At 42.8% G+C, this 27,381-nt stretch overlaps 1 protein-coding gene across 1 annotated transcript in view; it reads right to left on the bottom strand.

Moving 5' to 3' along the window:
• The window catches only part of COL9A1 (collagen type IX alpha 1 chain), a 90,449-nt gene that overhangs the window by 6,020 nt on the left and 57,048 nt on the right, over positions 1-27,381 (bottom strand). The window contains exons 30-38 of the mRNA XM_044924570.2: positions 19,350-19,403; positions 18,700-18,771; positions 18,168-18,203; positions 17,258-17,302; positions 15,856-15,888; positions 11,879-12,025; positions 11,531-11,585; positions 9,830-10,018; positions 3,098-3,175 (exon numbers count right to left, since the gene is read on the bottom strand). Coding sequence (XP_044780505.2) covers positions 3,098-3,175; positions 9,830-10,018; positions 11,531-11,585; positions 11,879-12,025; positions 15,856-15,888; positions 17,258-17,302; positions 18,168-18,203; positions 18,700-18,771; positions 19,350-19,403 — 709 coding nt within the window. The remainder of the gene's footprint in view (positions 1-3,097; positions 3,176-9,829; positions 10,019-11,530; positions 11,586-11,878; positions 12,026-15,855; positions 15,889-17,257; positions 17,303-18,167; positions 18,204-18,699; positions 18,772-19,349; positions 19,404-27,381) is intronic.

Below are 27,381 nucleotides of genomic sequence, written 5' to 3'. Positions count from 1 at the left end.
AGTTCCCTCCTTTACTTAAGATGTGTGTTATCTACAAGGTTCCAGACGAGTCCCTGAACACAGCCCTGGTGAAGGCTCCCCTGGGTTCCAAAGTCCACCTCCTGTCAGGATTGTGAGAGACCAGAAATCACTTTCTTACCCACACTCCAAGGTCTCCCAAGGATATTTAAAGCAGCCCAGCTGCTTGGTGACGTGATTTCCTGGGACCAACGCTTTGCACTTGCGGTCTGGAGTCACAGCAATTCAGCGGACGGAGGGTCTGAGGTGTTAGGGGCAGTGCTGACTGACAGAAGGTCGAGAAAAAGCCACAAAGGCTGAGCCAGGGTCCAGCTCTGCACTTCAGCCACCTCGAAATGCAACAGTGCATTTGTCACATTAATAACAGTTCGAATAACTGGCATTTCTGGAGCATCCACTATAGCCAGAAACTGTCCTAGGCTCCTTTTGTGGATTGATTGTTCTTTAACTCTCAGAATTAGACTCTCTGGGAGATGGGATTGATTACTATCACTGTTTTGTAAGCGGGGACACCAAGGCACAGAGCCAGTCAGGAACTAGCCCAACGCCATAAAGCTCGGAAGTGACAGTCAAGGTGTAAAGCCAGATATCTGAATTACAGAGCCCACACTCCCAAGGGCCCACTCTCAGAGGACTCGATTTAGAGGCAGAATGGCCCCAAAACCTCTTGCTCAGGGACTGAATGGATTTGAGAAACTGTCCCCTGAGTACGTTTAGGCAGAGACACGGGGATATGAGCCAACCCGAAACCAACGATCCAGCTGGTGCCTCAAAGTGGATGTAGACACAGACCCGACTGCGTGCTTCGGCCAGTGAGCCTCAATTCTTTAAAGACTAATCTGTAACTCTGAGTTCACCCTAAGTAACGTCAAATATCCCCTCGACGAAAATGTACCTAAAGCACAGAAAAACACAGATGGGTAGAACCAGGAAGGGAGGGGCGAGGGCTGGAAAAATGTAGCAAGGAAACAGAGGACAGGCTTCCAAGTCCTGAACAAACCTGACTTTAACAAACCAGATTTAAGCCGTAACTCCAAGACTAACATATAGTCATTTTCACAAGGAAGACCAGCTGAGGGTCACGGAGAGCTGCCGGGGATGACTTGCCCTACCTGACCACTCGCCCACACACGGATGACTGGTGTCCTAGAAAGCAAACCCACGGAGCCCCTTCCAGACTGAGCAAGGGTCCCGGGGCACCATGCAAACCGCACAAATACAAGCTGGTCTCCACCTTCCTATTTTTAAATGCAAAATGGGATTTATCAACAGATTGTTTTGAAAGCAGAAGTCACCAGATACAATAATGTATTTTTGGTAAATTGTGCCAGTACTACAAGCTGCTGATCCAGGAACTGTAATTTGTCAACAAATGGGAGAAGGAGAAATTGTCAGGATCTCTTTCAAATACACAGATAATTAGGTAAATCGTAGTGATGTTATTTTATTAGCCTTCAAACATTCTATTCCTACCACAAATAAGGGAGATGAGCCCTTAGTAAAGTCTGTTTTCCTTTTCTTTCTGCTAGACATCCATCAATGAATCCAGACTTTCAGTTCAGTTCGGTCGGTCAGTCGTGTCCGACTCTTTGCGACCCCATGAATAGCAGTACGCCAGGCCTCCCTGTCCATCACCAACTCCCAGAGTTCACTCAGACTCATGTCCATTGAGTCAGTGATGCCATCCAGCCATCTCATCCTCTGTCGTCCCCTTCTCCTGCCCCCAATCCCTCCCAGCAACAGAGTCTTTTCCAATGAGTCAACTCTTCGCATGAGGTGGCCAAAGTACTGGAGTTTCAGCTTTAGCATCATTCCTTCCAAAGAAATGATGCTAAAGCTGAAACTCCAGTACTTTGGCCACCTCAACTTTACTGTTTATTAAAATCTTCCCTGGGTCCCATTCAACTCCAGCCAGATTTTCTTTCCTTTTCCTGATCACAAAGGCCTCCTTTTCCAATCACAAAAATTCATCAACTTGTGAAAACATCTTGACAGGCCCACCAATTACCATTTTAGAAAGGCAGCGTTTGAGCTATCTCCAAATGCATTTATATTTTTAAAAATTATTTTAAATGAGAAAGTGATCACCAGGAGTAATGAAATGGATAATTAGAAAGCAATGATGTTTGGGGGCTGCAATTATAACCATGATTGACTATGTAAGCCTCCAGCAGAATTAGAAAACGATCATTTCTTTGCTAGATTTCCCTCAACCAAGTTTTGCAGATCCACGGCAGGAGTGTGGGCCACCCTCCTTATGCATAAGCCAACTCCCCTGACCAGTCTCCCCAGGGACTTCAGGGGGCCTTCCTGAGCCTTGGCCCCGAAGTGCTCAGAACGTTTACTGGAGGCTCAGGCTATTCACGCTCTTCACCTGAACTGGATTTCAGGCCCCAGGAGGCTGCTTCTGCACTTGGACTTGGCGGTCGCATCCAGCGGATTCACGTGGGGCAGCCTGGACCTCAGCCACAGAGTAGCCGGTGTGTAAGGAGAGCAGACACCCAGTGAGAGTGCCCGCTGTCATACAGACACGACTGTGTCACCTCAGTCTACCCAGCTGGGCTACATTCTTGGAGTGACTCCTGCGAGTAGGAATGTGCAGGTTTATTTATTTTGGGATATGGGTTTCTGGAGGGTCTGCATGTTTGAAGGAAAAGCTTTCAGAATAAAATTTCAGTTATTCCCTATACAACATGAACAGCTGAAAACTTGGATTTGTCTTCCTGTTGCTCCGACGTTTTAGTTTAAAAAAAAAGAAGAGGAAACTACCACTGGGCTAGAAACGGACAGGGCCCCATTCATCCAGAATTTTAGTGCATTATGGCTGGACCTCCACAGCAATTTTTAATGTATTTACTTAAGAAAGTAACATTTCAAGGCATGTATTCTTCTCTCAAAGAATACAGACATGATTTATAGACTATTTAACTCTTCATTAAAGGTGGTCTTCAAAAATCGATGCCGGTCGTTATTATCACATGATAAGCAGAGGTAATCAAAGAGCCATACTTTACAGTGTGATCCAGTCCAGACCACCTGCTCGATACCACTTCCCACCTCATTCTGCCTTCATCCTTACCTGGGAGACCCGGAGCTCCTGGCAAACCTTTGGGACCTCTTCCTGGGGGGCCACGATCCCCTCTTTCTCCTGCATCACCTGTGTGTCATAAGAAATGTTACTTTTCTATGTGTCTATAAAAATGAACATAAAGCATAAACATAAATTCAACTTAAAGCAAAGCCTACATTCAGAAACCAAAAAGTTATGAGGTTGCCACTAACTAGGTCTTCCTAAGTACACAGCGAGGCAAAAATCGAGTTAATTAAGATATCTAAGGGGGAAAAAAATCAAATGATCGTATCGGTAGATGCTGACAAGCCACTGATACAACATTCAATAAAATAAGTACCAAGCTACTTCCCTAACATGATAAAGTCCATCTGTCTCAATCTTGAAGCTGGCACAAAGCTTAACAAGAAACACAAGCAGCAGTTTCACTGAAGTCAGAACATTATTAATACAAACACGCCCACTTTATCACTATTATTATTTGGTTTGGGCCATCCATGCTTTCAGGTGATATGACTGTTTTCTTAAACCCTAGAAAATCAGCTCAAAACCTACTATAGACAATAAGAGAATTCAGCGAGGTACAAAATACATGGAAATCAATGTTTGTTATATATATAAACAACAGCCAGTTATAAGATGCAGTGAACAAAAGTCTCATTTGTAATGATGACTAAATCATCAATAACTAGGAAAAGAAGTTTAATCAGAAATATGCAAATCCAATATGAGAGAAAATTGAGGGAACTTCCCTGGGGGTGCGGTGGCTAAGAACCCACCTTCCACTGCAGGAGACACAGGTTCCATCCCTAGTCCAGGAAGAGTCCACACGCAACAGAGCAACTGAGCCTGTGCGCCGCGGTACAGAGCCCTCGCCCCAGAGCCCATGAACCACAACGACTGAAGCCCGCCTGCCAAGCCCGTGTTCCACAACACAAGAAGCCCGTCCACCACAACGAAGAGCGGCCCCCGCTCACCACTAGAGAAAAGCCTGTGCAAAGCGGCGAACACCCGCCGCAGAAAAAGAAAGAAATAAGTAGAGCGGCCCCTGCTCACCACTAGAGAAAAGCCTGTGCAAAGTGGCAAAGACCCGCCGCAGACAAAAAAATAAGTAACTCTTTAAAAAGAAAGAAAGAAAACTGAACGGAAGCTTAAAACAATCTAAATATCCATTAAAGAGATATATACACTATGGAACTTCCACGGAGTGGAATATTATGCATGGGTAAAGAAGAATCAGGAAGAAGGTCTGTGAAATGATGCCCAAGACACTGTTAAGTGTAAAAAGCAAGGCCCAGATGGCTTACTAAAGGACAATGTGATTTGTTGCTAAAAGGACATAGGGAAAATATATATATATTCATAGATCCTTTATAGCGTCTCTGGTAAGGGTATGTCGGAAACTAAGAACAGCGATTCCCTAATGGAAGGATAAAGGAAACCAGGCAGATAGGAGACAGGGATGGAACAGACACTCTTCACTGAGTGTTTTTTTATACATTTAAAAACTCTTGAACCATGTAAATTTAGCATCACCAAAAATAAATTAATGAAGTTTCAAAATGTAAACTGCGCTGTCATAGTGCCTATGTTTCCTTTCTGTCCCGTTATTTATAGGGAAGGTACTTTGGATTGCAGCCAACCATGTGCATTTGCAAGACCGCTGATTGAATTCAGGAATTCAGCAGCCACAGAACAAAACCTGCATTCATTATCCTGGCCCCTGCAGAGGCCAAACTTAGAAACCTGGCCTCATTAACAAAGCACCCTAATACCTTAGTTAACAGGTGTTAAAGGACATCGACTATGCCTAGTAGAAGACAACTTCTACTACCCCATTAGCTAAGTAGCATGCTATTATTATACTATATCCTTAGAAGATGCAATGGCTTTTCACAATAAGTTCTGTACGTAATCTTTTTATCCAAATACTCGTATCAATCCAACCTCATTAAATATCGACAGGTTTGTTACAATTTAAAAAACAAAATCATGCACAGAAAGAAAACAGGAAGAATATCTGTACAACCATCTGTTCATTTGTCAAGTAGTCAAAAATCTCTAATTAAGAAATGAATATTTAGTAATCATACTTTGACTTTAGCTGTTAATGTCCTTGTGTGAACATTTCTATGATGAATCAACATTTTGAAGATAATTTAAATTTTATAAATATTATGCAAGGATATACATAATATTCAAGCTCAGCTTGAACTCATATATAAACTAGCTATTTTTTACACGCATCATCAATATGACATTACTATAGTAGGAAGATATGACAATTAGCATTTTAAAAACTAACAGCTTATGCTCTCTTGTTAACTTGGCAATTTAAATGTCTTTTCACTGTAATTCTCAAGGCTGGCAGTGAGAAAGTGCCACATTTTCTGAAAACACGGGATGAAGATTATAAATTAAAATGCAACTTTTACGGAGATAGTGACAGTTAAGCACATTCTAGCATGAAGCCACACCAACTTCAAAATGTTTGCAAGGAATAAGACCACTGCCTCTTTAAAACAACTTATATATGTGTGTAAACCAAGTCATAGGAAAAGATGGATATAATGGGTGAAGTGATGTGAAATTTCTGGAGAGATATGAAAACGCTTAACAAAAAAGCATAATTCTAGAACTGAAAAATACAGGATCTGAAAGTGAAAACTCATTGGATGGAATGGCCAGCATATTTGGACACTGCGGAATGAAGGGAACACAGCATGGTAACATTAATTAACAACACTGTATGATATGTAGAAATAACATCTTTTACAAATTAAAGACCCTTGTCTTAGCTTCGATGCTCTTTCTGGAGGTCAGTCATGGAAAAACACGTTCTCGACAGGCCCAGGACACAGCCACACCACAGCCTGCGGCAGCTACGGTGTGTGAGCTCTGCTACCCGCAGGGTTACTCTGCTTCAGCAAACACTGGCCACATCTTCCTCCAAAATGTAGGAGATCTGGCCTGGGAGCTAAAGCCCACCTTTGTTAGCCTGTTGTGTCAGAAAGGACATATAAAAAGCTTATAAAAGATGCTTTGGATACAGGAGGAAGGGGATAGACACTTTGAGTAGAAAAATAGCTTTTTATGTTCAGAGTGGGGGAAACTAGAGAAATTCATATTGCTCCAAAACTGCCACTGAATCCATCTATTTGGAAGCTATAATCTTTGCTCCATCCTCAATCGAGGATGAACACCGGAAAAGGTGAGGCTCAGGTGTGCCGGTGTACTTTCCCTAGCTGTCACTGATACAGAAACATGTCTGCTTGAGGTCCACTAAAAGATTTTAAAATACAAACAGCCTGTCTCAAAGGGGCTTAAAATTAACAAACCACAAACATTTATAAAGAGTATTTATGACAAGAAAGACTTATTTAATTCTAAGCAAAGTGAACCCAGGGCCAGTCAGGGGTCACCTTTCATGAAATGAGCACACAGCCCTAACACGTTTGCGTAGAAGTGTGTAGGACATGTTGGCAAAAACAAACAAAATACTCAAACACAATGGAAGCTTTGAGTGTGGTCTGAGGCTTATTTCTACTAGCTCCTGTTAAAAATGTTTCGCTGTGTTTTTCCAAGTAACTTTTAAGGAAAAAAACAGTAATTTGATTAAGATACATCCTGAACTGTTAAAAGGTTAGTAAAACTGGTTTATTAATAGTTAAACTTGTCTGCTTAGGAATTTCCCTGGAAAACACCCTCAAAGTGACTATGGCAAACCCAGACTCCCATCATCCCTTCTCTTATTAAGGATGAAAAAAAAAGGCAAAGAAACACATCTCTTCTCTGATCAGTAAAATGGTAAAGTTTCAAGTGGTGGAGTGTTTATTCTCAGGGAAAATTTGAGCTCTAAGCTTTGGGCATTAGAACACCATGTGTTTTCTACTAAGTAGGACTATTAATGTCTGTGGAGGACAAGAAAGGTCAAGGCCAGCTACCTAGAACCGTACATCTTCAAACGTGTGTCAGCACTGAATGATATAGAAAATCTGATTATTCCTTTCTGCCCACATCCCAATCTTAAGAAGCAAAACTGAGAGAAGATGCTGCTTTAATGGAACCCAATGGCAAGAAAGGCATGAAGGAGGGCAGGGAGAGAACGTTCTTTAGAAAAAAGAAAAGAACGGCGTCACTTCTAGTTTGTAAGTTATGTCATGAATCCTGCAGGAAACAGGAGGAAGTCCCAAATACGATCAAACTCTGCTTGATGGATGGACTCAGTGCCAGAGACACTTCTCGGGTTTCAAATATAGAAATATAGTTTTCTTTCCTCCAAAATAAGGTTCACTTGCTGGGGCCCATCCAGCCCCACCCAGACACAACTCTGCACTGTGACTCCCACCTTCCCAGGCAGTTTTCAGGTCATGTCACGTGTGTTAGGAGTGCTCCTCAGTCCTGCGTGCACATTCAGATCACCTGCAGAATATTTTTAAAGTCTGACACCAAGTAACCAGGTGGATGGTGGTAAAGAACCCGCCTGCCAATGCAGGGGACGGAGGAAACGTGAGTTCAGTCTCTGGGTATGGAAGATACCCTGGAGGACAGCATAACAACCCACTCCAGGATTCTTGCCTGGAGCATCCCATGGACGCTGGAGCTCGGCAGGCTTACAGTCCGTAGTGTCACACAGAGTCGGACAAGACTGAAGTGACTTAGCACCAAGTAACCAAGCCAAGTAGATCGCAGTATCTGGGAAGGGGCTGCACACACGGGCAGTGTTGAAGGCTCCTCAGGTAAGTCCCGTGGGCAGCCCGGGCTGTCTCCCCTGGGCAGGCCGTCCTGACTCAGCGAGCACACAGATCTCTTCCTTCCTTAGACAGAAGATGGGACTTCAGGAGCCGGCTCCTACGAACTCAAGGTTAAGCTCAGCCCCCAAATGGAGGCTTCCTTAGAGCCGGAGAAAACAGGGCTGTGATCCCCATCACCCTACAAGGCGGTCCTTCCCAGGGAAGACAGGCAACCGCCCCGCACGAGCACATCTCCGCTGGGGGCCCCTCTCCAAAGTCTCTGCCTCAGGGAGCCTGGGTGGGCGGGAGGATCTGCCTTCCGAACAAGGTCTCTGGTGATGCTGAGGCTGCGGGGACCACTCTTGTGAATCACCGCTCCTTGGTTCCCTTTAGTGACCACACGCAGGCAGAGGAGTCACCGTGGGCCTGGGCACAACAGAGACAGCTAAGCCAACAGTCCGACCACGGTATGGGCTTCCCTAGAACAGTTTACGTTTGCGGGTGAGTGCGGCGTTATCACAGGGAGTACCTCCTGTATGAACTCCTGAACAGAAGCTCAGAGCGGGACCGAGATGAATGGCTAAGGGATCCTTTCAGAGAAGAGGTCCAGCTCTCTGTAAGCTGAACTCAGAGCTCTCTGCATAGATGACTCTGTCCAGCCTCCAAAAACATGGCAACTGTGCCAAATTCACAACAGGCCCCTATTAGGGCTCTTTTTATTTTTTTTAACACGCAGCTCTTCACACACCAAAAAAAAAAAAAAAAAAAAAAATTAGTGTACAATGCTGTTCCAGCTGAGGGTGTTGTGAGTTAAATGCATCTACCATTCAATTATAGATCCAGAAAGACAGCTTGCTTGACCTCTGACCATTTGCACCATATTTATCCCTAATTGGAGCATCACTGTCTAAAAAACAGAAATCCCTCTCTTGGTTTTTTTTTTTTATTGAAGAATAATTGCTATACAGAATTTTGTTGTTTTCTGTCAAATGGAAACTTACATTACCATATGTAAAATAGATAGCTAATGACAATTTGCTGTATGGCTCAGAAACCTCTCTTGTTTTTGACAACACGTCTTTCTGAAGTTCCCAGAAAGCTGTCAGTCACTCATCGTGATACAGAAACTCCACACTTTTCATCCTTTTGGTCAATTATCTGGGGTACACTGGCCCCAAGCTGACCTACTCACCTGAACTAGCAAGCACCATCTGAGGCATCCCATTCTTCTGCAAATTCTGCAGAATACCTAACACACTCACAATCCTATTTTCCTACAAGACACCGGTTTCAAGAGCTTAACTTGCTTTAAATAAAAGGAGAAACAAACTCTCTCACACCCTCTCAACATGTTAAATAAGGAATACAGTTGTACTTCAGAGCTGAAAAAAAATAATCCATCAAAACAGATATACAATGTCACTCTTTAAAAGGAGAAGGGGGTTTCCCTGGTAGTCCAGTGGTTAAGACTCTGCGCTCCCAATGCAGGGGGCATGGGTGTGATCCCCGGTCAGGGAACTAAGGTCCCATATGCATATTTTTGGCATGGCCAAAAACAAATAAATAAAAGAAGAGGGAGACAGCTTTAACTTGCGATGAGATTTTTCTGACGTCCTGCTAACAAGCCTCATTAGTTGAAGTAATAGATACACTCCAGAGCCAGTCACCATCTCAGAATACCTCTACAATGATTTCAGGGTCTCAAAAAACAAAGAAAAAATCTGAACGATCCTGAAGTTTATCTTGAACTACGACCAAAGCAGCATGACTGGAAAAGATCGAGACCCAAAGTCAAGGAACCTGAATTCTGGTATAGGGTCTATTGCCATCACACACCAAGGTCAAGAAAATACCAAATGACAGCTTTTTAATCTTCACCAGCCCCACAGAACAGAACAATAATTTCACGTCACAGACACCTGGCACTTGGCAGGACAAGTGAATTCACCTAAAAAAAAAAAAAATGGCCAGTGTGTGTTCCTGGTTCCACGTGAGTAAAAGGCCTTACCTTTAGGGCCCCTCACACCGAGAGCGCCAGGGGGACCCTTCATGCCCGGGAGGCCGCGGAGTCCCATCTGGCCCGGAAAGCCATTCTCTCCAGGGGGGCCCGGGGGTCCAGGGGGTCCAGGCTGTCCAGGGAGGCCCGAGGCTCCGGAGTCCGGACGCTTGAGACTCGCGGCCATCTGAGCAAAGTGCTCTACAAGGCAGTAAACAAAACCACCCACGGAAGTCAGAAACATGAAGGCGATTCAAGGGAAACGCGAACTATTTCAGGTGCCTTTTTTCTAAATGCGTCACCAGAGCTTCAGAACTGGGGGTGAGGGATGAATAAAACTCGGCTGGTTTTCCCCCGGGGCTTCTGCCCCGAGGCATCGCTGATGCCGCTGTGTTCAGCCCTCTGCGGGGAGAGCTGGTCCTGCTGCCTTAAGGCAGGGGAGGGGCTAGAGGGATAGAGAACCTTAACCTTCAGGACCCTGTGTGTCCAAAAGGATGAGTGTGTCACCTGAACCTGGCTGGTTATCTGAAAACCCAGGATGAGAAGGAAGTGAGCTGCTCAACACAGCTGGAAGCAGACATCCTGAAGCTGTGTCAAAGCCAAGGACATTGCCCAGAATTAGTACTAAGACATCGTTTGAGACCTGGGTTCATGTGCTTAGCTTGAACATACTACTTTACGTGAAATATCCTGAGGATCCATGACTTGCTAATAATTCTCCTTCTCAAGTTTTTTTCATGCCTGGAAGATACACCAGACATTAATGAGAGCCTGCTTCTTGGGAATGGTCACAATCTGTCTTTCAAAATTTATAACTGTGTAGGTGTTTTCAGGAACCATTAAATAGATCAAGAATCATCTACTAAAACCAGAGAATAAGAACATTTTCCCATTAAAATACTCTAAGGGAAATATTCTAGTGTAATATTTTTTAAAGCTTTGGGTGTGAAGGAGAAAATGGAATTCGAAACATATTTCTCACCAAAATTTGTAAATTGGTCACATGTGAATACCCTAGGTGGGCCTTATTTAAGTGAGGGTTAGCATAAAGTCATACTTTTCTCAACATGAAATGCTTAAAATGGAAATATCCTTTCAAAATAAGATGTCTTCAATATTGGTTTCCAAATATAGAGGTGACAATTTCATCCTGGAAAACTCTATGCATCTACTTGACAAGCTAGACTATCTCATGAACACATAAAAGGTAAGTGTTTCTTCATGACAGAATTAGTTCCAACTAGAATCAGATAATAAATAGGAATTGCCATAACTACAGATGAATTTAGATAAAGGTTAAGAAATGTGAAAGTATATATCACCATTTTGGCAAAATTCCAGTTATAGATTTTCTACCTATGTGGTGCATGAATGGAAATAACGGCCTTAAGCTTCTTAAGGGCAGAAGTCTACTGATCATTTCTCATATAATCTGCAGAGAGAGCCTAGGTCAATGCCAGGGACACACCAAGGGGTAGGACATTTAGAAGGGAAAGAGCCTGAGCATTTGTTTTCCAAAGGAGGGGGGAAAGTGCATGTGTGTGTGTGTGTGTGTGTGCGCCTGTGTGTAGGCTGACCCAGAAATGTAGTACTTTTCCTTGAGGCTATAAGCAAATGGCAACAAACTGTACAGAACAGAAGTGAAATTAATACTATTGAAAATCCCCCAGCCTTTAAAGCCTACAAAAAGTCAAGCCATGACGATTTATTTACCTTGTATGACTCTCATGCAAACCTGCTTGATGTGCTGATCAGTCGGTGCTCTGCCCTGGGACGGAAAAGACAAAAGCCAGTTTGTCCACTATCGAAGCCCACAAAGGGGGCATTGTTGAATGGAAAACCAACAGGCTGGGCAAGGGACCAGTGGCTGGATTTACAGGAGAACTGGCCCCACGCTCGCTGCGGAGCTAAAACACCTGTCCGCACCCTCAGCCCCCCAGCACCCCCCTCCAGCCCCCCCCAGCCCCCCCAGCACCCCCCCCCAGCCCCCAACCCCCGGCTCCCAGCCCCGCCAAGGGGTGGCGCCTCCAGAGGAAAACTGCGGAGCCGGCCCGCACTCACCGGGGGGCCCTGGATCCCGGGCAGGCCGGTGGCGCCCTGCTCCCCCTGCACGCCGCGCGGGCCGGGCGGGCCTCGGGGTCCTTCCTCTCCGGGAAGCCCCCGGCTGCCTTCGGGCCCCCTCACGCCAGGCTCCCCAGGGTTCCCCACCTGGAACACAGGGACGCACGTTAAGTCCAGGCTGAACACAAGGAGGGCGCCTGCTTCAGATTGAAATAAGCACTGACATGAAACTGTAGGTTCACCGACACTGCCTCCCAAGTTAAAAATCTAAGCACCTTGAGGTTACGAAGCCTCAAGGTGAACACCCGTCATGCCACACGATTAACTCTCCAGTCTCTAAGAATTCCAATTCAAGTAAACATTTTAAAGATCTTTCTTTGGGGCCCAGATATTATTTCTAAAGTTTAAAATCACGTTCTTCATACTTTAAGCCATTTCTACGAGCAAGTTTGTTTTTAATTAAACGTGTTAGCTCTTTGGGGCCACAGAAAGACTACTGAGTTCACAAGACATGTTACACTGTGTATCACCAAAACGAAAGCATAAAGATATTTCCAAGAACATAAGTTATTTAGCCTTTATAACATTCTTTGGAGAATCTGAGGAAGCCAGATGTATCCAGGAATTATAAAACACTAACGTGAATTAAATCAACACATTTAAAATGCTGCATTTAAAATACCAGAACAAAAAGAGTGAGTCCATAATTTATCTAAGGATACAGGAAGTTAAAAATCTAAATATTAAAAGATGCTTAAACCACTACAATATTGTAAAATAATTAGCCTCCAATTAAAATGAATAAATTTATAAAAAAATAAAACTGTTATCAAAAAAATAAAGATGCTTAAAAAAAAAATCAATTATTTCCTTAAAATGAAACCATATACCAGTTAAATTTTTCTTCTGAAAGCAGACCACTAAAAGCATCTTTACAGTACTCATCTACAAAAACTGTTTTAAAGAGAAACTAAATTAATTCATTTTTTGTTACGCTACCTCCAGTGGAATTTGTGGCATAGCAGTTACAGTGACTGCTGTTTACAGAATAAAAATGAGAAGATAAAAGTGAAAGAGCGTGGGGGAATGCCACTGCTCTAGATCTGATATTTATAAAGCTGCTCCGTCCAGCTTCCTTTTCATACCAACGTTTCTCTAGGAAAAATCAACTCATTCAAACGTTCAGATGTTTTAAACTGAAGGGAAAATGGTAATGAAGTGATGCTTCCACCAGACACATCTTAAGAAAGCTCAGGGAGTATGCTTTTTCCAATCTCTTTGTACAAAAAAAAAATGATATTCATCGAAGCCAACTTGTCAAAATTGCTTCTTGAAGAAATTATGGCTTAAAAAGATTCCCTGAGAGTCAGGTTCAAGGGAGAAAGCTAAGGATGTGCCGTGGAACTAAAGCTGGGTATTGTCAGGTCACTAGAATGCAAGGTATAGCAACTTCTAAAAAAGTCCAGTGTGTGTGTGCTCAGTCGTGTCCAACTTTTTGTGACCCTTTGGACTATAGCTTGCCAGATCCTTTTCTATGGAATTTTCCAGGCAAGAATATTGGAGTGGGTTGCCATGCCCCCTTCAGGGGCTCTTCCCAACCCAGGGATTGGACCCGCATCTCTTACGTTCCTGCATTGGCAGGCAGGTTCTTTACTAGTGCCACCTGGGAAGCCCAGACTGCTGCTGCTGCTAAGTCACTTCAGTCGTGTCCATCTCTGTGCGACCCCATAGATGGCAGCCCACCAGGCTCCCCTGTCCCTGGGATTCTCCAGGCAAGAACACTGGAGTGGGCTGCCATTTCCTTCTCCAGTGCATGAAAGTGAAAAGTGAAAGTGAAGCCACTCAGTCGTGTCTGATTCTAAGCAACCCCATGGACTGCAGCCTACCAGGCTCCTCCCATGGGATTTTCCAGGCAAGAGTACTGGAGTGGGTTGCCATTGCCTTCTCCAGGGAAGCCCAGATGCTACATTTTAATTTCATCAGTATTCCCTGGGTAGTGACAGAAAAGATGGGGTGGGAAGGGAGGTGATCAATCAAGAGCTAATTCCTAGTATTGCATCCAAATTTATGATTTGGGAGAATGGCACTGAAACATGTATAATATCATATATGAAATGAATCTCCAGTCCAGGTTCGATGCATGATACTGGATGCTTGGGGCTGGTGCACTGAGACGACCCAGAGGGATGGTACAGGGAGGGAGGTAGGAGTGGGGTTCAGAATGGGGAACATGTGTATACCCGTGGTGGATTCATGTTGATGTACGGCAAAACTAATACAATAGTGTAAAGTAATTAGCCTCCAATTAAAATAAATAAATTTATATTAAAAAATAAAAAGAAAAGAAAAATAAATAAATGAAATTAACTCACTTTGACACCTGCATTGTTCATCCACCTTTTCCTTTTATAACTTGAATTCTCACCTTTGAACATTACTGATTATTTCTAGACAGTGAGGTAGGATTTCCATTTCAGATTCTATCCAGGCTTACCCTTTACAGTGTTTATCAATCCTAAACCATTTCAGTTGAAGATTCTAAGGCATAAAGATGTTCTTTGAAGCTTGACTGTCACATGGTGTTTAGAGGTTGTATGTACACAGGTGTGTGCATTTGTGTGTGTGTTAGTCATTCAGTCATGTCCAACTCTTTGAAATCCCATGAACTGTAGCCCTCCAGGCTCCTCTGTCCATGGAATTCTCCAGGCAAGAATACTGGAGTGGGTAGCCATTCCCTTCTCCAGGGGATCTTCCTGATTCAGGGATCGAACCCAGGTCTCTTGTATTGCAGGAGGATTCTTTACCGTCTGAACCACCAGGGAAGTCCAGTATGCACACAGGAAAGATAATATAAAACTTTCCATATCAAGGCTGCGTGAAGAGCTCTGGGTGGGACACTGTAACCAAGGCTGGGTGTGTCCTCCCAGAGAAGGTTGGGTAGAGGATTGGGCTAAATGCTTAGGTAAGAAGTGCTGATCTAAGGAAAGAGAAAGAGTGCCCCAAACTAGGAGAACAGCACATGTTGTTAAACAGCATATGCCAAGTAAAAAGAACCACAAACAGATGACATCCAGAGAGGTCAGAGATGAGGCTGGTGAGGCTGCAACCACTTCATTGAAGGCTTTATATTCTTTGCCAAGAGTCTGATTTTATTCTACAAATGCTATTCTTGAAGGATTTTAAGCACAAGAGGGATAGATATGTAAGCTTTATCTTTTAATCTAGATGTCACTTGACATCTGTTGGACAGAGAGGAGTGGCAGGGAGTCCAGACAAAGGAAGGTCTTGGGGATTAATGGAAGTTCCTGATAGATGCCCTTGACACTGAAGTCTGAGCTTCATCCTTTCTCCTTATAATATCTTAAATTTGTTATTGTATTAGGGTGTATATTCCTTTCAAAGTAGCAAGAGATTCTAGGTTTGCTACTAATTGATTATATAATTCTGAATACATCTAATCTCTTTGAACATCAGATTAGTTTCTGAAAAGTGATAAACTAAAGGAGATGATCATTTTCTAGCCCTAATAATTATCCATATTTTCTTGTGTACCATGCCTATATCTTACTTCTCCAACTAGAACACACAGGATATTATGAAAATTACTGAAATATTTGCAATGATATGACCGACAATGAAATTCAGTTATATTCTTGTCACTGCAAAGCACAGGTCAGTTCTTGTAAAATAATCCATTTGTGGAAGAAATTACAATATATACTCAGTGAGCCATTTATAATATGGAAAAAAACTTCCTTTAGAGTGGTTAGGTCAAAAGGCAGATCCAATTACACTGTTATGAGTTTTTTCTCCTTTAAACTAATTCACTACTTAAAGCATAAATTCCGACATTAACTTCCTTAAAGGTAAGTCCTTTTAGAATTGAATTTTACAGAATGATTTCATAAAGCAAAGCATTCTGTTTTATGGCTTTATTGATATTTTATTTTTATACCATTACTATTCATTATACTTACAGATCCCTTTGGGCCAGGTAATCCTATATCTCCCTAAATCAATAAAATGAAATCATATTAGAACAATGTATTCACATTTGATAGTTTACTAAAAAACACTGAAAAGTTTATCATGCTGCCAAAGTCAATAGAAAGCCATGAACAGAAGAGCCCTGACACTGCAGGAAAAAAATATGAGTCAAAATTTGGATTCTGGTCCCAGTTCTGCTATTTAACTTCATGACCCTCTGTAAACTCTGTAAACCCCCAACCTTTGGCTAACTCGTCTGTTAAATAGTAGGGTTGAATCAGGGCTCTCTAAGGTTCCATCCAGATCTAAAACGCTAAGTGTCGAGAATTAAAACATGTAAGTCAAAAGATATTAAACTAGCATGCTGTTATAAAACATAATAGACATCTAAATCAGATGACTTCATTTTTGAAATTCTAGCAGTGTTCTTAAAAATCCCTCAAAGTCTAACAAATCAAATATGCATGCTTTAAAAAAAAAAAGCTTGCATATCTCCTACCACTAGCTCTAGGTATGAATTCAGCTCACGTTAGCACATTGGTGCATGTTCATTACAAAACAGGATGATTTTTAAACATTCTCTTAGCTTATAAAATGAAGTTTCAACAGAATATAAAATTGAAACCATCCTTTTCTAGTTTATCTAATAGTTAGGAAGCTTTGTCTAATTCAGATGTTACATTTATATTAACTCTAAATCCTAAAAAACCTGAATAAAATATTATTCAGCATTTTCTCCTGAACTAAAAACTCTCTGAAACTATTTTCTGAGAATTCTGTCAGTTCCACAGAACCTTTTCTAAATGTAAGTTTCCACACTAGGTAGGTCCTGTTTGATTACATTGTAACCGGAAGGAAGAGCAGGCAGATAGAAGTGCTGGAGGCAGTGATGACTTGTTCTCCTTCTCCCCGCCTTCCTAGAGGTTCAGCAGAAGCCTCCTCTGGAGTTGGTTTTAGACTCCAAAAGACCGTGGAAAACACCCACAGTCAAGCTTGTGACCACAGCTTTCTATCTACAATAAACTATTAATATAAACCACAATAAAGCTTTAGTTTTGTTTCCATGATAGGCACTATTCATAGACGTTCTGTAGTCATATAAGAATCACCTGGAATTTCTAGATGGAAAAAAATGAGCAAATGTGCCCTCTAAAGGGAACTCTTGGTCCTCCCAGTGCTTTAGGCCAGGTCTACCAACGCCAGGGTATTTCCCCTGCATTTTACTTGACCTTGGCTCAGTTCTGGGGGGTGGTTTGCGAGTTTATGTAAGAAACATCTTAGCCCTGAAAGAAGTCAGCAAGGATAGCAGGGCAGGAGAAAAGAAGAAGAAAATATATCTGATACAGTTCAAAATCAATGAGGCTCCACCGATATCCAGGAAAAATGTCTTACGAGTTCACCCCTTTCTCCAGCTTCACCCTCTTCACCAGAGGCACCCTAAAAATTAAAAGTCACATTTTAAAAGTTCTTAGTCCCTTGGTTCAAATTTACCCAGTCAACACTAATAAAAATTCAGAAGTTCCCACAGTGCTCCCAAGGTCACACAGAAATACGACATGTCCTTAATGGTTTTCCAATCTAGCTGTCAGGGGCTAGTCCAACCCAGGACACAGACCAGAGAAAAGCCAGAAGGTGAAGTTGAGTTTCAGCTAAAGTTAAGGATGAATGACTGTGTCAGCAATTGGATAATTAGGTAAGACTTAAAAAGGGCTCTCATAAGTGGGGGAAAAAAAAAAACCTCAGGACAAAAACTAACTCTAATTCATATGCATTGTATTTGCTAAGTTCTTAGTGAAGAAAAACCAAAACACTGTAATGAGGCTATGGAGGCTCCATCAGACTGGAGTAAACCCATCTGGTGAACGAGAGCGAGGGCCACTCTCTTCAAAGGAAGGACAGTGTGTATTCTGGAAGGCAGAGCCACCGTTAGCTTGGATTTTTAAAACAGTAGATAAGGTTACAGACCTAATTAGACCCTGGGTCTCACTCACTATACAGGGTGCTGAAGGCTGGTGCACTGGGACCACCCTGAGGGATGGGATGAGGAGGGAGGAAGGGGGGGGTTTCAGGATGGGGGACACATGTACACCCATGGCTGATTCATGTCAGTGTATGGCAAAGACCACTACAGTATTGTAATCAGCCTCCAATTAAATAAAGAAATTTAAATAAATGAATAAATAAAGCCCTTGGAGCCTCCACATTCTACCCACACCAGCCGATCAGCCCGTGCCCCCTGCTGGTGAAACACATTAGCACACGTTAAACACACGTTTCACAGGATTCCAATGCCCGGACCTACCTGTTCACCCTTTGGACCAGGTTCACCAACTACACCCTGCAATGAATAAAACACGCTTTTTCAGTATTTTGAGGTTTTTAACTATAAAATCTCAAGTGAACCAACTCCCCTACTGGGCTGGTGAACAGGAACAAGGATGAATAATCTCCATCTCCTCACTGTCTAGCCAGAGTCGCATCAGACCTGGAGAAACTGACAACTGTGCAAAATCACTGGCGACCTGAAGTGCCCTCTGACCACATCCATGTTAATGTGAGGGGTAAGAGCAGAAATTGAGAACTGAATAGGAAGTGTGATTACAGCTGGAATTTTTCCTTTACTCGGCTTTTATTTTTCTTCCATCTGATAAATGATTAATAGATTGTTTTGCTTCTTAATCCCAGCTCTCTGTAATTTTAGAAATCTTTCTTGATAGTTCTCTATGGCAATGTCTAGAAAAATTCTCCATTGGGCCAAAAGCAAGCTTGGTTTCTCAACATAGTAGAAATCACCCTTCCAAATAAGGAACTTTCCAGAGGGCTGGCTATCTTACCCTGTCACCTTTCATCCCAGGAAGTCCAGGGGGGCCAGGCAAGCCAGGGAGGCCGGGGCTGCCAAGAGAACCCTGAAATAAAACACATCCCCCAGACCCGCTGTTACTGAGATGCTGAAAGTACACACACCAGACGAAACTCATGCCTAGAAGTGCTGCGGTTGGCTTAACACTGCTGCTCAGACTTCCCACTCTCCCAGATCTCAGGAGAAGACAGTCAGGCCCTCCTCCATCCCACTTCTGAGCTCCCCGATTCCCGGGTTTGTACCCCTTCCCAACAGTGGGCTCTTTGAGCTGAGTCCCTGCCTCCCCAGCTGTGTAAACATCACCGCTGGAGAAGTGAAAGGCAGCTTTCACACACGGTTCTCTCCCAGTCCAAGAACAACCATGGCCAAATGGAGCACTTCGTATCTCCCCCAGTTTTAAAATAAATGCTACAAACCACACTGATTAAAATACCCTCTGAGGGTCTCCTAGATTTAATTTGAAATTCCTCATTTACATTTCACACATTCACATAGGAACAGAAACCAAACAAGGATGATTCGATTACCTGTTGCAAATTGCTTTTCTCTCTTTGCTCCCTTGTAAAATTTTATTATGTTTTGCATAAAGCAAATCCACTGCTGAGGACTAGAAATGCTACTTACCAGTTTACCCGGTGGCCCTGGGGGTCCCACTGGTCCTACTTCACCTCTGCTGCCCTAGAAACACACAAGCAGGACAGTCAACCAGGCAGTCTGCCGAAATGCAAATGTATGTTTACTACATCAACAAAGCAATCAAGCTACCTAGGTTTCTGTCTACACATATATAAAGGTCACCAAAGTATTCTCCCCGTCTTCGACTGAAGACAGAGATCTTTGTATAAACTGTCTGCAACCTCCTCAGTGTTCATCCTGAGCTCTGAAAGGCCTAACGCTGCTCATTGTGAATAGAGACTGTTTGATAGACATCACTCCTGAAACATCTACAGGAAGTAGCAATTAGGAATTTTCAGCACGTACATCACCATCCAACTTAGATTATGGTTATTTGTGTACACGCTTTATCCTCTCATTTAGACTATGTGTTCTAGAGGTATAGGCATAGTAAAATTTTGAATTCCACATAATTGTCTAAAACCCAGAGTAAATCTCAGGTCTACAGTACATTTTAAAGCAGTAGCTGGCAAATGACCTTGAACCTCAGAAGAGTGAAAAGACTCAGGACAGAGATGTTTGCCTTTAAATTACCTCTGCAACTTCAAAAGGACACATGTAGAGGAAATTCATAAAGTTTCCGAAATAATTCTTTGAGCCACTCATTCTACATATGTCTTAAAAGATTAAAGACTTTGGAAAGTACAATTTATAATGTAGTTGCACCAGAAGAACACTCTAATTTCATTCTGTGAACTAATTTCATTTTTTTATTGGAAACACTAAGCTCTTTGAGGAAAGGAATCATATGAATTCTTCCATTTCTTTCCCTGAGAATTTCATACACTTTTATGAAATCTGCTAAAAGCTTGTTTCATTTCTAATGAAAGTTCAACTAAGTTGAACGCTGAGGTTGCTGGATAAATAATTACATTTCCTGGATGATGTACATGAAAATGAAAGTAGTCTTTTGAGTTTGTTTGTGTTTAAAATGATATGACAACTTCATATTAATGCTTGATATTTATAAGTGCTTCTGATAAGATTATCCTGATTTGACCCATACACTATTCATTCATCTATAAAAAGAACAAAATGTCAAGAGCCATAAACTTTCTGCATTTTCAATTGCTCTAAAGGATCAAGAAATGTCAGCCAAATTACAAGCCTCTATGAGCTATAATTTCATGACAGCCATTTCTTATGACTTATAGGTGATTTAAACAAAATGTTCTTAAGTGCTTTAAGCTAAAGCTGAAGCTCCAATACTTAGGCCACCTGATGTTAAGAGCAGCCAACTCATTGGAAAAGACCCTGAGTCTGGGAAGGATTGAGAAGGGGAGAAGGGAGTGACAGAGGATGGTTGGATGGCATCACCAGCTCAACAGACATGAGTTTGAGCAAACTCCGAGAGATAGTGAAGGACAGTTAAGTGTTTTACAAAAACTTTCATATGAATGTTCTGTCTAATGTATGAATCTGAATGACACATTGATCCTTAACCCTTATGAGCAGCCTGGAAGCCCAAAGCAGTGCCTCATGAGGACAGATGCTGGAAAGAGGCAAGTCAGGTGAAAGCTAGCCACTATAATAGATTCTTCTTTGTGTCTCTACACAGAAAGGTTGGGTTTTACCCCATTACTTTGCTCCAGAACTTTGAAGTTCAAGGTAGATTTTCTTCAGTATATCTGCTCTACTGGCATTTTCTAATTATTTCTGAATTGCATCCTGATTAAAATCCTAAACATCATTGGGATAAAATGACCTTAATTCACAGAACAACTAATAGTCACTGGTGGAAAAGATAATTAATCATGTCAGAAAGGGAAAGCAAGGTTCTTGACACAACCTCAAGTATTCATTTCTAAGTAAATGAACCATTATGCCACCCTATCCCAGACAAAGATGATTGATATACCTTTTTTTGTCTTCCACAAACCAAAGGGCTAAACGAAAATAAAGGATTATGTAACTTTCACTTACTTTTTGGAGAGATTAATCATCTTTTCAGGCAAATACAATTCCAGGCAAATTCAGGCAAATACAATTCCAGCAGAGAATCTTATTTTCTCTGTCTTTCACGAGCTGGTATTATCCAGTTCCTAGTCTTTTCCAAGCCCCAGCAGCCCTTGGTAAAACCAATAAAGAGCTCAGAACCCAACCTAGGTAGCCCACACGGCTGACCCACAGCCACAACAGGGCCACACACAGGTCCGAGGGAGGGGTGGGTGACATGGTGAGCACTCACTGTCCCGCCCCTGCACAAATACATGACATGTGGGGCTTTGTTTTCATTTTACTTCTGTCCTATGCCATTCTGAACTTAGGCATTTCTATAGAAATTATTTCACTGTGAAAAAGTTAATGTTTATTTTCACAATGACCAAACAGCTATAAATGTTAGGGCAAGATATTCTCATGGCCATTCTGAAGATTTCTATGTGTTCTAAAAACATGCATATTCTTCCCCTTAGTTCTTTAATTTCACCTGTAACTAAGATGAGCATGAGCAATCAAGACAGAAACAGTAATCTTTAAAAACATAGGTTAAACTAAATACATCCTGCAGGGAGCCATTCACCCTAACCTGGTAACCACATGTGTGCTAAATAAATGATAAATCTCTAATGTTTCAACAGCTGTAGTGAAGCCATATTTTCAGATGTGGCCAGGGAGGTTGGTAGGGAAATAGTTATTCTGCCACATGGCTGATATTGCAAACCTCATGACAAAAGTCATGGCTTTTAACAAGAGAATTGGAAGGAACCAGAACAAAAGGCAAAATCCTACCACTGAAAATGTGAAGACCATTAAGAAAATGCTCTATTTTTTCTCTTGAGTGCTCTGAGCCACCATATGTATCTCCAACATGTTAAGATACATCTGCCAATTCATCTCTATTTAAGAAGTCAATCAAAGCTTTAAAAAAGATGCAGATTTCTACCAGTAATTGCCAACTCTGCCCGAGCATCGGAATCCCCTAAGCAGTTGTTAGAAATATATTTCACTGATGTCTTCACCACCCCACCTCTCCATTCCCCTCCACCGCCCACCCTTCAGCCCCAAGTCCTGATTCTGAAGGTCTGGGTAAGACCTAGGAATCTGTTGGGGGTTGTGTTCTGTTTGAATGTCTTCACCAGCTTTACTTAGACTTCTGTTGAATGCTCACTGCAGAAGTTCCATAAACACTAAACTCTTAAATTTGCTAAATATGTTTTGTGTTATTAGAATTTGCCAAGATAACTTCAAATAAATGATATCCAGCACAGCCTTGACTTTGGAGGTACTGGAGGGTGGAGGTGAGGATCTGGACACTCAGCCCTAGGACCGGGTCTGAAGTCCAGCTCTGCTGTGCACCAGCTCAGTCCAGGCAGGCAACTCAACCCTTCTGTGCTAGTAACAATAGTGTTAGCCACTCAGTCACGACCCCATGGACTGTACTGCCAGGCTTCTCTGTCCATGGGGTTTTCCAGGCAAGAACACTGGAGTGGGTTGCCAATCCCTTTCTCCAGGAGATCTTTTTGACCCAGGGATCGAACCTGGGACTCCTGCATTGCAGGCAGATTCTTTACCATCTAAGCTACAGGGAAGCTCTTTATCTGTTTCCTCATCTGTTAAATGGGTTTTGAGAGGATTAAATAGATATATGAAGCACTTAGTACAATATCCAGCTCATAGTAAACACCACAGATATGCTAGTTACTATGCTCATCCAAGGTTTTATCCAAGGAATAAAGACATCAGTCAAAACTATGGTTTTCAATCAAATGATTCATTACATGTTCTTTGCCTTTCAAACCTCCCAAATTTCTTTAAAAGCACAAGTCATGCTTGGGGAAAAATGTCTCTAGTCCTCATTTTTTGAGTTTCTGTCAAGACCATTGATCACCAAGAAGGCACTCTTTTTATAAGCAAACACTAGCAGCTACTTTGCAAAGCTCATTTCAATAAATCCAAATGGATACTTCAATACAGAAGTCTCCCTTTTAAAATGGAACTATCAGACTTTAAAATATCACAGAAAAGAATCAATTTTATTACATTTGGGCTGTCATAATTATTTTACCAAAAGAGTGGGCTTTACTCTGCTGTGCTCTAGATTGTGTTGGCTGATACATCTGCTCGATTACCCTAAATGCTAACTAGCTGAAGAATGAACATTATCCTCAGTACCTTTGCAGTTTCGGAAGAGGGAAACTATCACCATACTTAGTCTGCATTATACCCTAAGTGCTGATTTCTGGCAAAAATATGTTTAACCTAGAAGATCAGTTATGATTCCTAAAGACTGTTGCTTTTACAAATCATTTTCATAGTAACACTTGCAGATCATATTAATCCTACTACAAGGATAATTTTGCCATAAAAATATTTTTTTAATCTATGCAGTTTTACCACATTGGATAGTTTATACTTCTCTCTAATGCAGGTTTAAATATCTCCTCACACACAGAGGCAGACCACAATCTGCTCACACTGTAACCATCACAGCTGGTCCATAAAGCACTGACAGGAGTGTTCTGGAGTGTTCCAGAGCCTGGTGGGGCAGGAAGGTGGCGCAGATCACTCAACAGCATACCAAGTGGGACCTCTGTGTTGAAGCTACTGCTGATGGGGTTGGGGTAGGGGACTTCAAGAGAAAGGAGACAGGCTTCTACACACACTCCAGGAGAGCATCAACTTCAGAAAACCTGGGCTAGATCAGCATGGCACTCATCCCAGTCAAAATCACAAGAGCAGAGCAAACCTAACCCACTAGACAAACGCTCTGACAAGTTCTGAGGAGCCTGGAAGAGAAAAATGGACCAGGAGCCACTACTCAGTAACACCAAAGCAGAGGTCCCAGCCACCTGCTGGCTCTAAACCGGAGTCCCCCAGATGCAGGTGTAGACCCTGCAGAGCAGTGTAACGGAAAAAGCCAGAAACACAAGCCAAGTGGGAAAGACATGTGCTCATGTGTACTCACTAGAGAGGCCAAAACGCCAATATTTTTTGCTGTGGCATTGGCAGAAGTTGGTGAAATGGTGAGGAAAGTGGGGAACACAACTTAACTTCAAAGACATATTTCAGTTAGCCTTGATTCTTTCATAGGACATCAGAAGTGGGTTTCATTTCTTCTACTCAGCTTCCCACCTTGAGATTTGCAGGAAAAACTGATCAAAGTTGTGAAAAATAGTTGACATGGCATGAACTTACCTATGAAAATGAATTTAATGATGTAAAATGAAAGAACAAATGCCTCTTTCGGTAAGTAGGTTTGGTGTTAAAATTCTGCTCCAGAATGGTAATATTTATAACCTCCCATAATACTCTTCTGAAAAATTTATAGTAGGTGAGAAGTGAGTTATCATGAACAGAAGCAGCATGGCTTGAGTTATCATCCCTCCCATCCAATGCATCTCAAGGAATCTTTATCGAGCACAACCTTAGAGTGGGCCCTGAATAAAAAGACACGGAGACACAAACATGGATCAGACATGTCCCTGCCTCTCTGCAGTGTCCACACCATGAGGGCAACAAGAGACCAAGGGTTACAGGGTCAGAATAAGGAGAGATCATGTCTCTCAGAGGAGTAGGGCATCATAAGAGATGACTCTATTGCAGAACTAACACTTCAGTCATATCTAGGAGGACACATGGGATGCTGAGTTAAAGAAATAGGGGAAAAATCCAGCCCAGTTGCAGGGTATCACAAAGTATAAACAGGCAGACTAAGAAGCGTTTGGGAATTAGCTTGGTCAAGCTTAGCTGGAACTAAGAGTGTTTGGGAGTTAGCAAAGTCAAGCTTAGCTGGAACACGGGCTCTGAGCAAAGGAGAAAGGGGAAATAAAACTAGGGTACAAACAGATGCTGTAGGATTTCAGACTCTTTCATTGTCCGTGGAAACCCACTGAAGGTTTTTAAACAAAGGAGAGAAGAGATAACGGAAACTGTGCTTTACAAAGATCATCCTGGAGATGCATGCAGATGTGGAGTCCTATGCTTCTCCAGGCTTTTGAGTTTGCTCCCAGGACTGTGGGGACACAGTGGAGTTTTGGCGATGCAGGACACTCCCCCTGTGCCAGAGTCCTGGAGCAGGAACAACTATCCTGGCCTAAAGACCAACAGCATCCTGCTGGGAGACACGGGCAGAGAAGGAAAGATGTGAGCAGGGAAGGCAAGTCAGCAAATGATGCAGAAAGCAGCAGGGAACCGCCTCAGCTGGCGCAGGAGGGCCAGGAGTGGGGAGAGGTGGGAAACGGGCTTCAGAAGAAGAGGCAGATGGGAGGCCATAAAGACGCGGTGGTCGGATGAGTAGGTCCCCCTGCAGGTAGGAACGTGATAGAGGAGGAATACCGTGGCTTCAAGCCTCAGTGAGGAGACAGGGTTTCCCAGGTGATGCAAACAGTAAAGAACCTGCCTGCCAGCGAAGGAGATGTAAGAGACGCAGGTTTGATCCCTGGGCTGGGAAGATCCCCTGGAGGAGGGCATGGAAACCCACTCCAGTAGTCTTGCCTGGAGAATCCCATGCATAGAGGAGCCTGGAGGGCTACAGCCCAGATGGCAAAGAGTCCGACATGACTCAAGTGTCTAAGTATGCACACACAAGGGCAATGGTGGGAAGAATACAGATGCTTACAGAAACTGAACCATCAAAATTGCAGTGAGGCTTGAAAACTTACACAGCCATCACTCCCTCTGAGTTGCCTCCCCACCATGAGAGGATGAAACACCGTCCCCAACCCATCTCTTTCTGCAGCCCAGCTTAAGTCTATTGGTTTCTACACCCCATGGCCCGGAGCTGGGGATGGGCCAAGCCTGCTCCACCCGTGAGGCTTGTGTTTAGTGTGTGGTCCCGCCATCAGCAGGGGCCCCGCCATCTGCAGGGGGTCCCGCCATCAGCAGGGGCCCCGCCATCTGCAGGGGGTCCCGCCATCAGCAGGGGGCCCCGCCATCTGCAGGGGGTCCCGCCATCAGCAGGGCCCTGCCATCTGCAGGGGTCCCGCCATCAGCAGCACTGCACTCAATTTTCTGCTCTATAACACGAATATGACACATGCAGTCCACTTTTCTAAAGCTCCAGAGCCCCTCCCCCACAGTGTTCAATCTTCTTGTGATTTTAGAAATGCGATCGAGCTCTGACCTCATTCCTTTGACAGTCAACTTAGGGAAAGTATTTTAATTAGAAATCCATAGACTTCCAGCAACAGAGGAGAAAAGGGTAAGTGAGGCGTGAGGGGCAGGAGCTAGCTTCTTTGGCTGCAGAGAAACGTCCGGAAACCGCCTGATAGAAGCCAGTGGACAGATATATGATAGAAGCTCCACTCTCAACTGGGGTATTTCACTTTTCTGAAGCACGAAAACCCTCACTCACATGCTCAAGAAACGCTCTTTAAAATGTAACGGTGGTGTACCTATGGCTGATTCTTGTTGGTGTATGACAGAATACCACAAAATTCTGCAAAGCAATTATCCTTCAATCAAAAAAAAATAAAGTGGGAAAACAAGCAACAATGATGCCTGGAAACGTTTCTGTGTCCTCACTTGGAGTTGTTTTTGTTACCCAGCAGGCTTTGAAAACAAGAACTTAAAATGAAGACAAGGAAGAATCTTTTAAAGTTAAAATTGAGTGCATCGGTTCCTCTCTAAGGGTTAAGGTCATTCTCTAAGATCACTAGGAATGTATCTAGTGAGAAAATGTACATAGCTATGTTTGCTGCAAAATAAATGCACAAACTCAACTGAAAGAAGCATGGTAGGTTCTCAAACGATTAACAGAGTTACTGCATGACCCAGAAACTCCTCTCCTACATAGGTACTCAAAAGAAGTAAAACAAGTCTGCACAAAAAAGTCTACATTTTCTACCTGTAGAAAAATGTTCACAGCAGCATTATTCATAAGGACCAAAAGTGGAAATAATCCAAATGCCCATCAATGGCTGAATGGATGACTAAAATAAGGTATGTCTATAGAAGTGAATGGACATGAGTTTGAGTAGGCTCCGGGAGTTGGTGATGGACAGGGAGGCCTGGTGTGCTGCAGTCCGTGGGGTTGCAGAGA

Source organism: Bubalus bubalis, chromosome 10 (genome assembly GCF_019923935.1).
Source record: "Bubalus bubalis isolate 160015118507 breed Murrah chromosome 10, NDDB_SH_1, whole genome shotgun sequence".
NCBI classification, from domain to species: domain Eukaryota; kingdom Metazoa; phylum Chordata; class Mammalia; order Artiodactyla; family Bovidae; genus Bubalus; species Bubalus bubalis.
The sequence above is the reverse complement of the archived record's forward strand: the minus strand, read 5'-3'. Positions and strand labels throughout refer to the sequence as shown.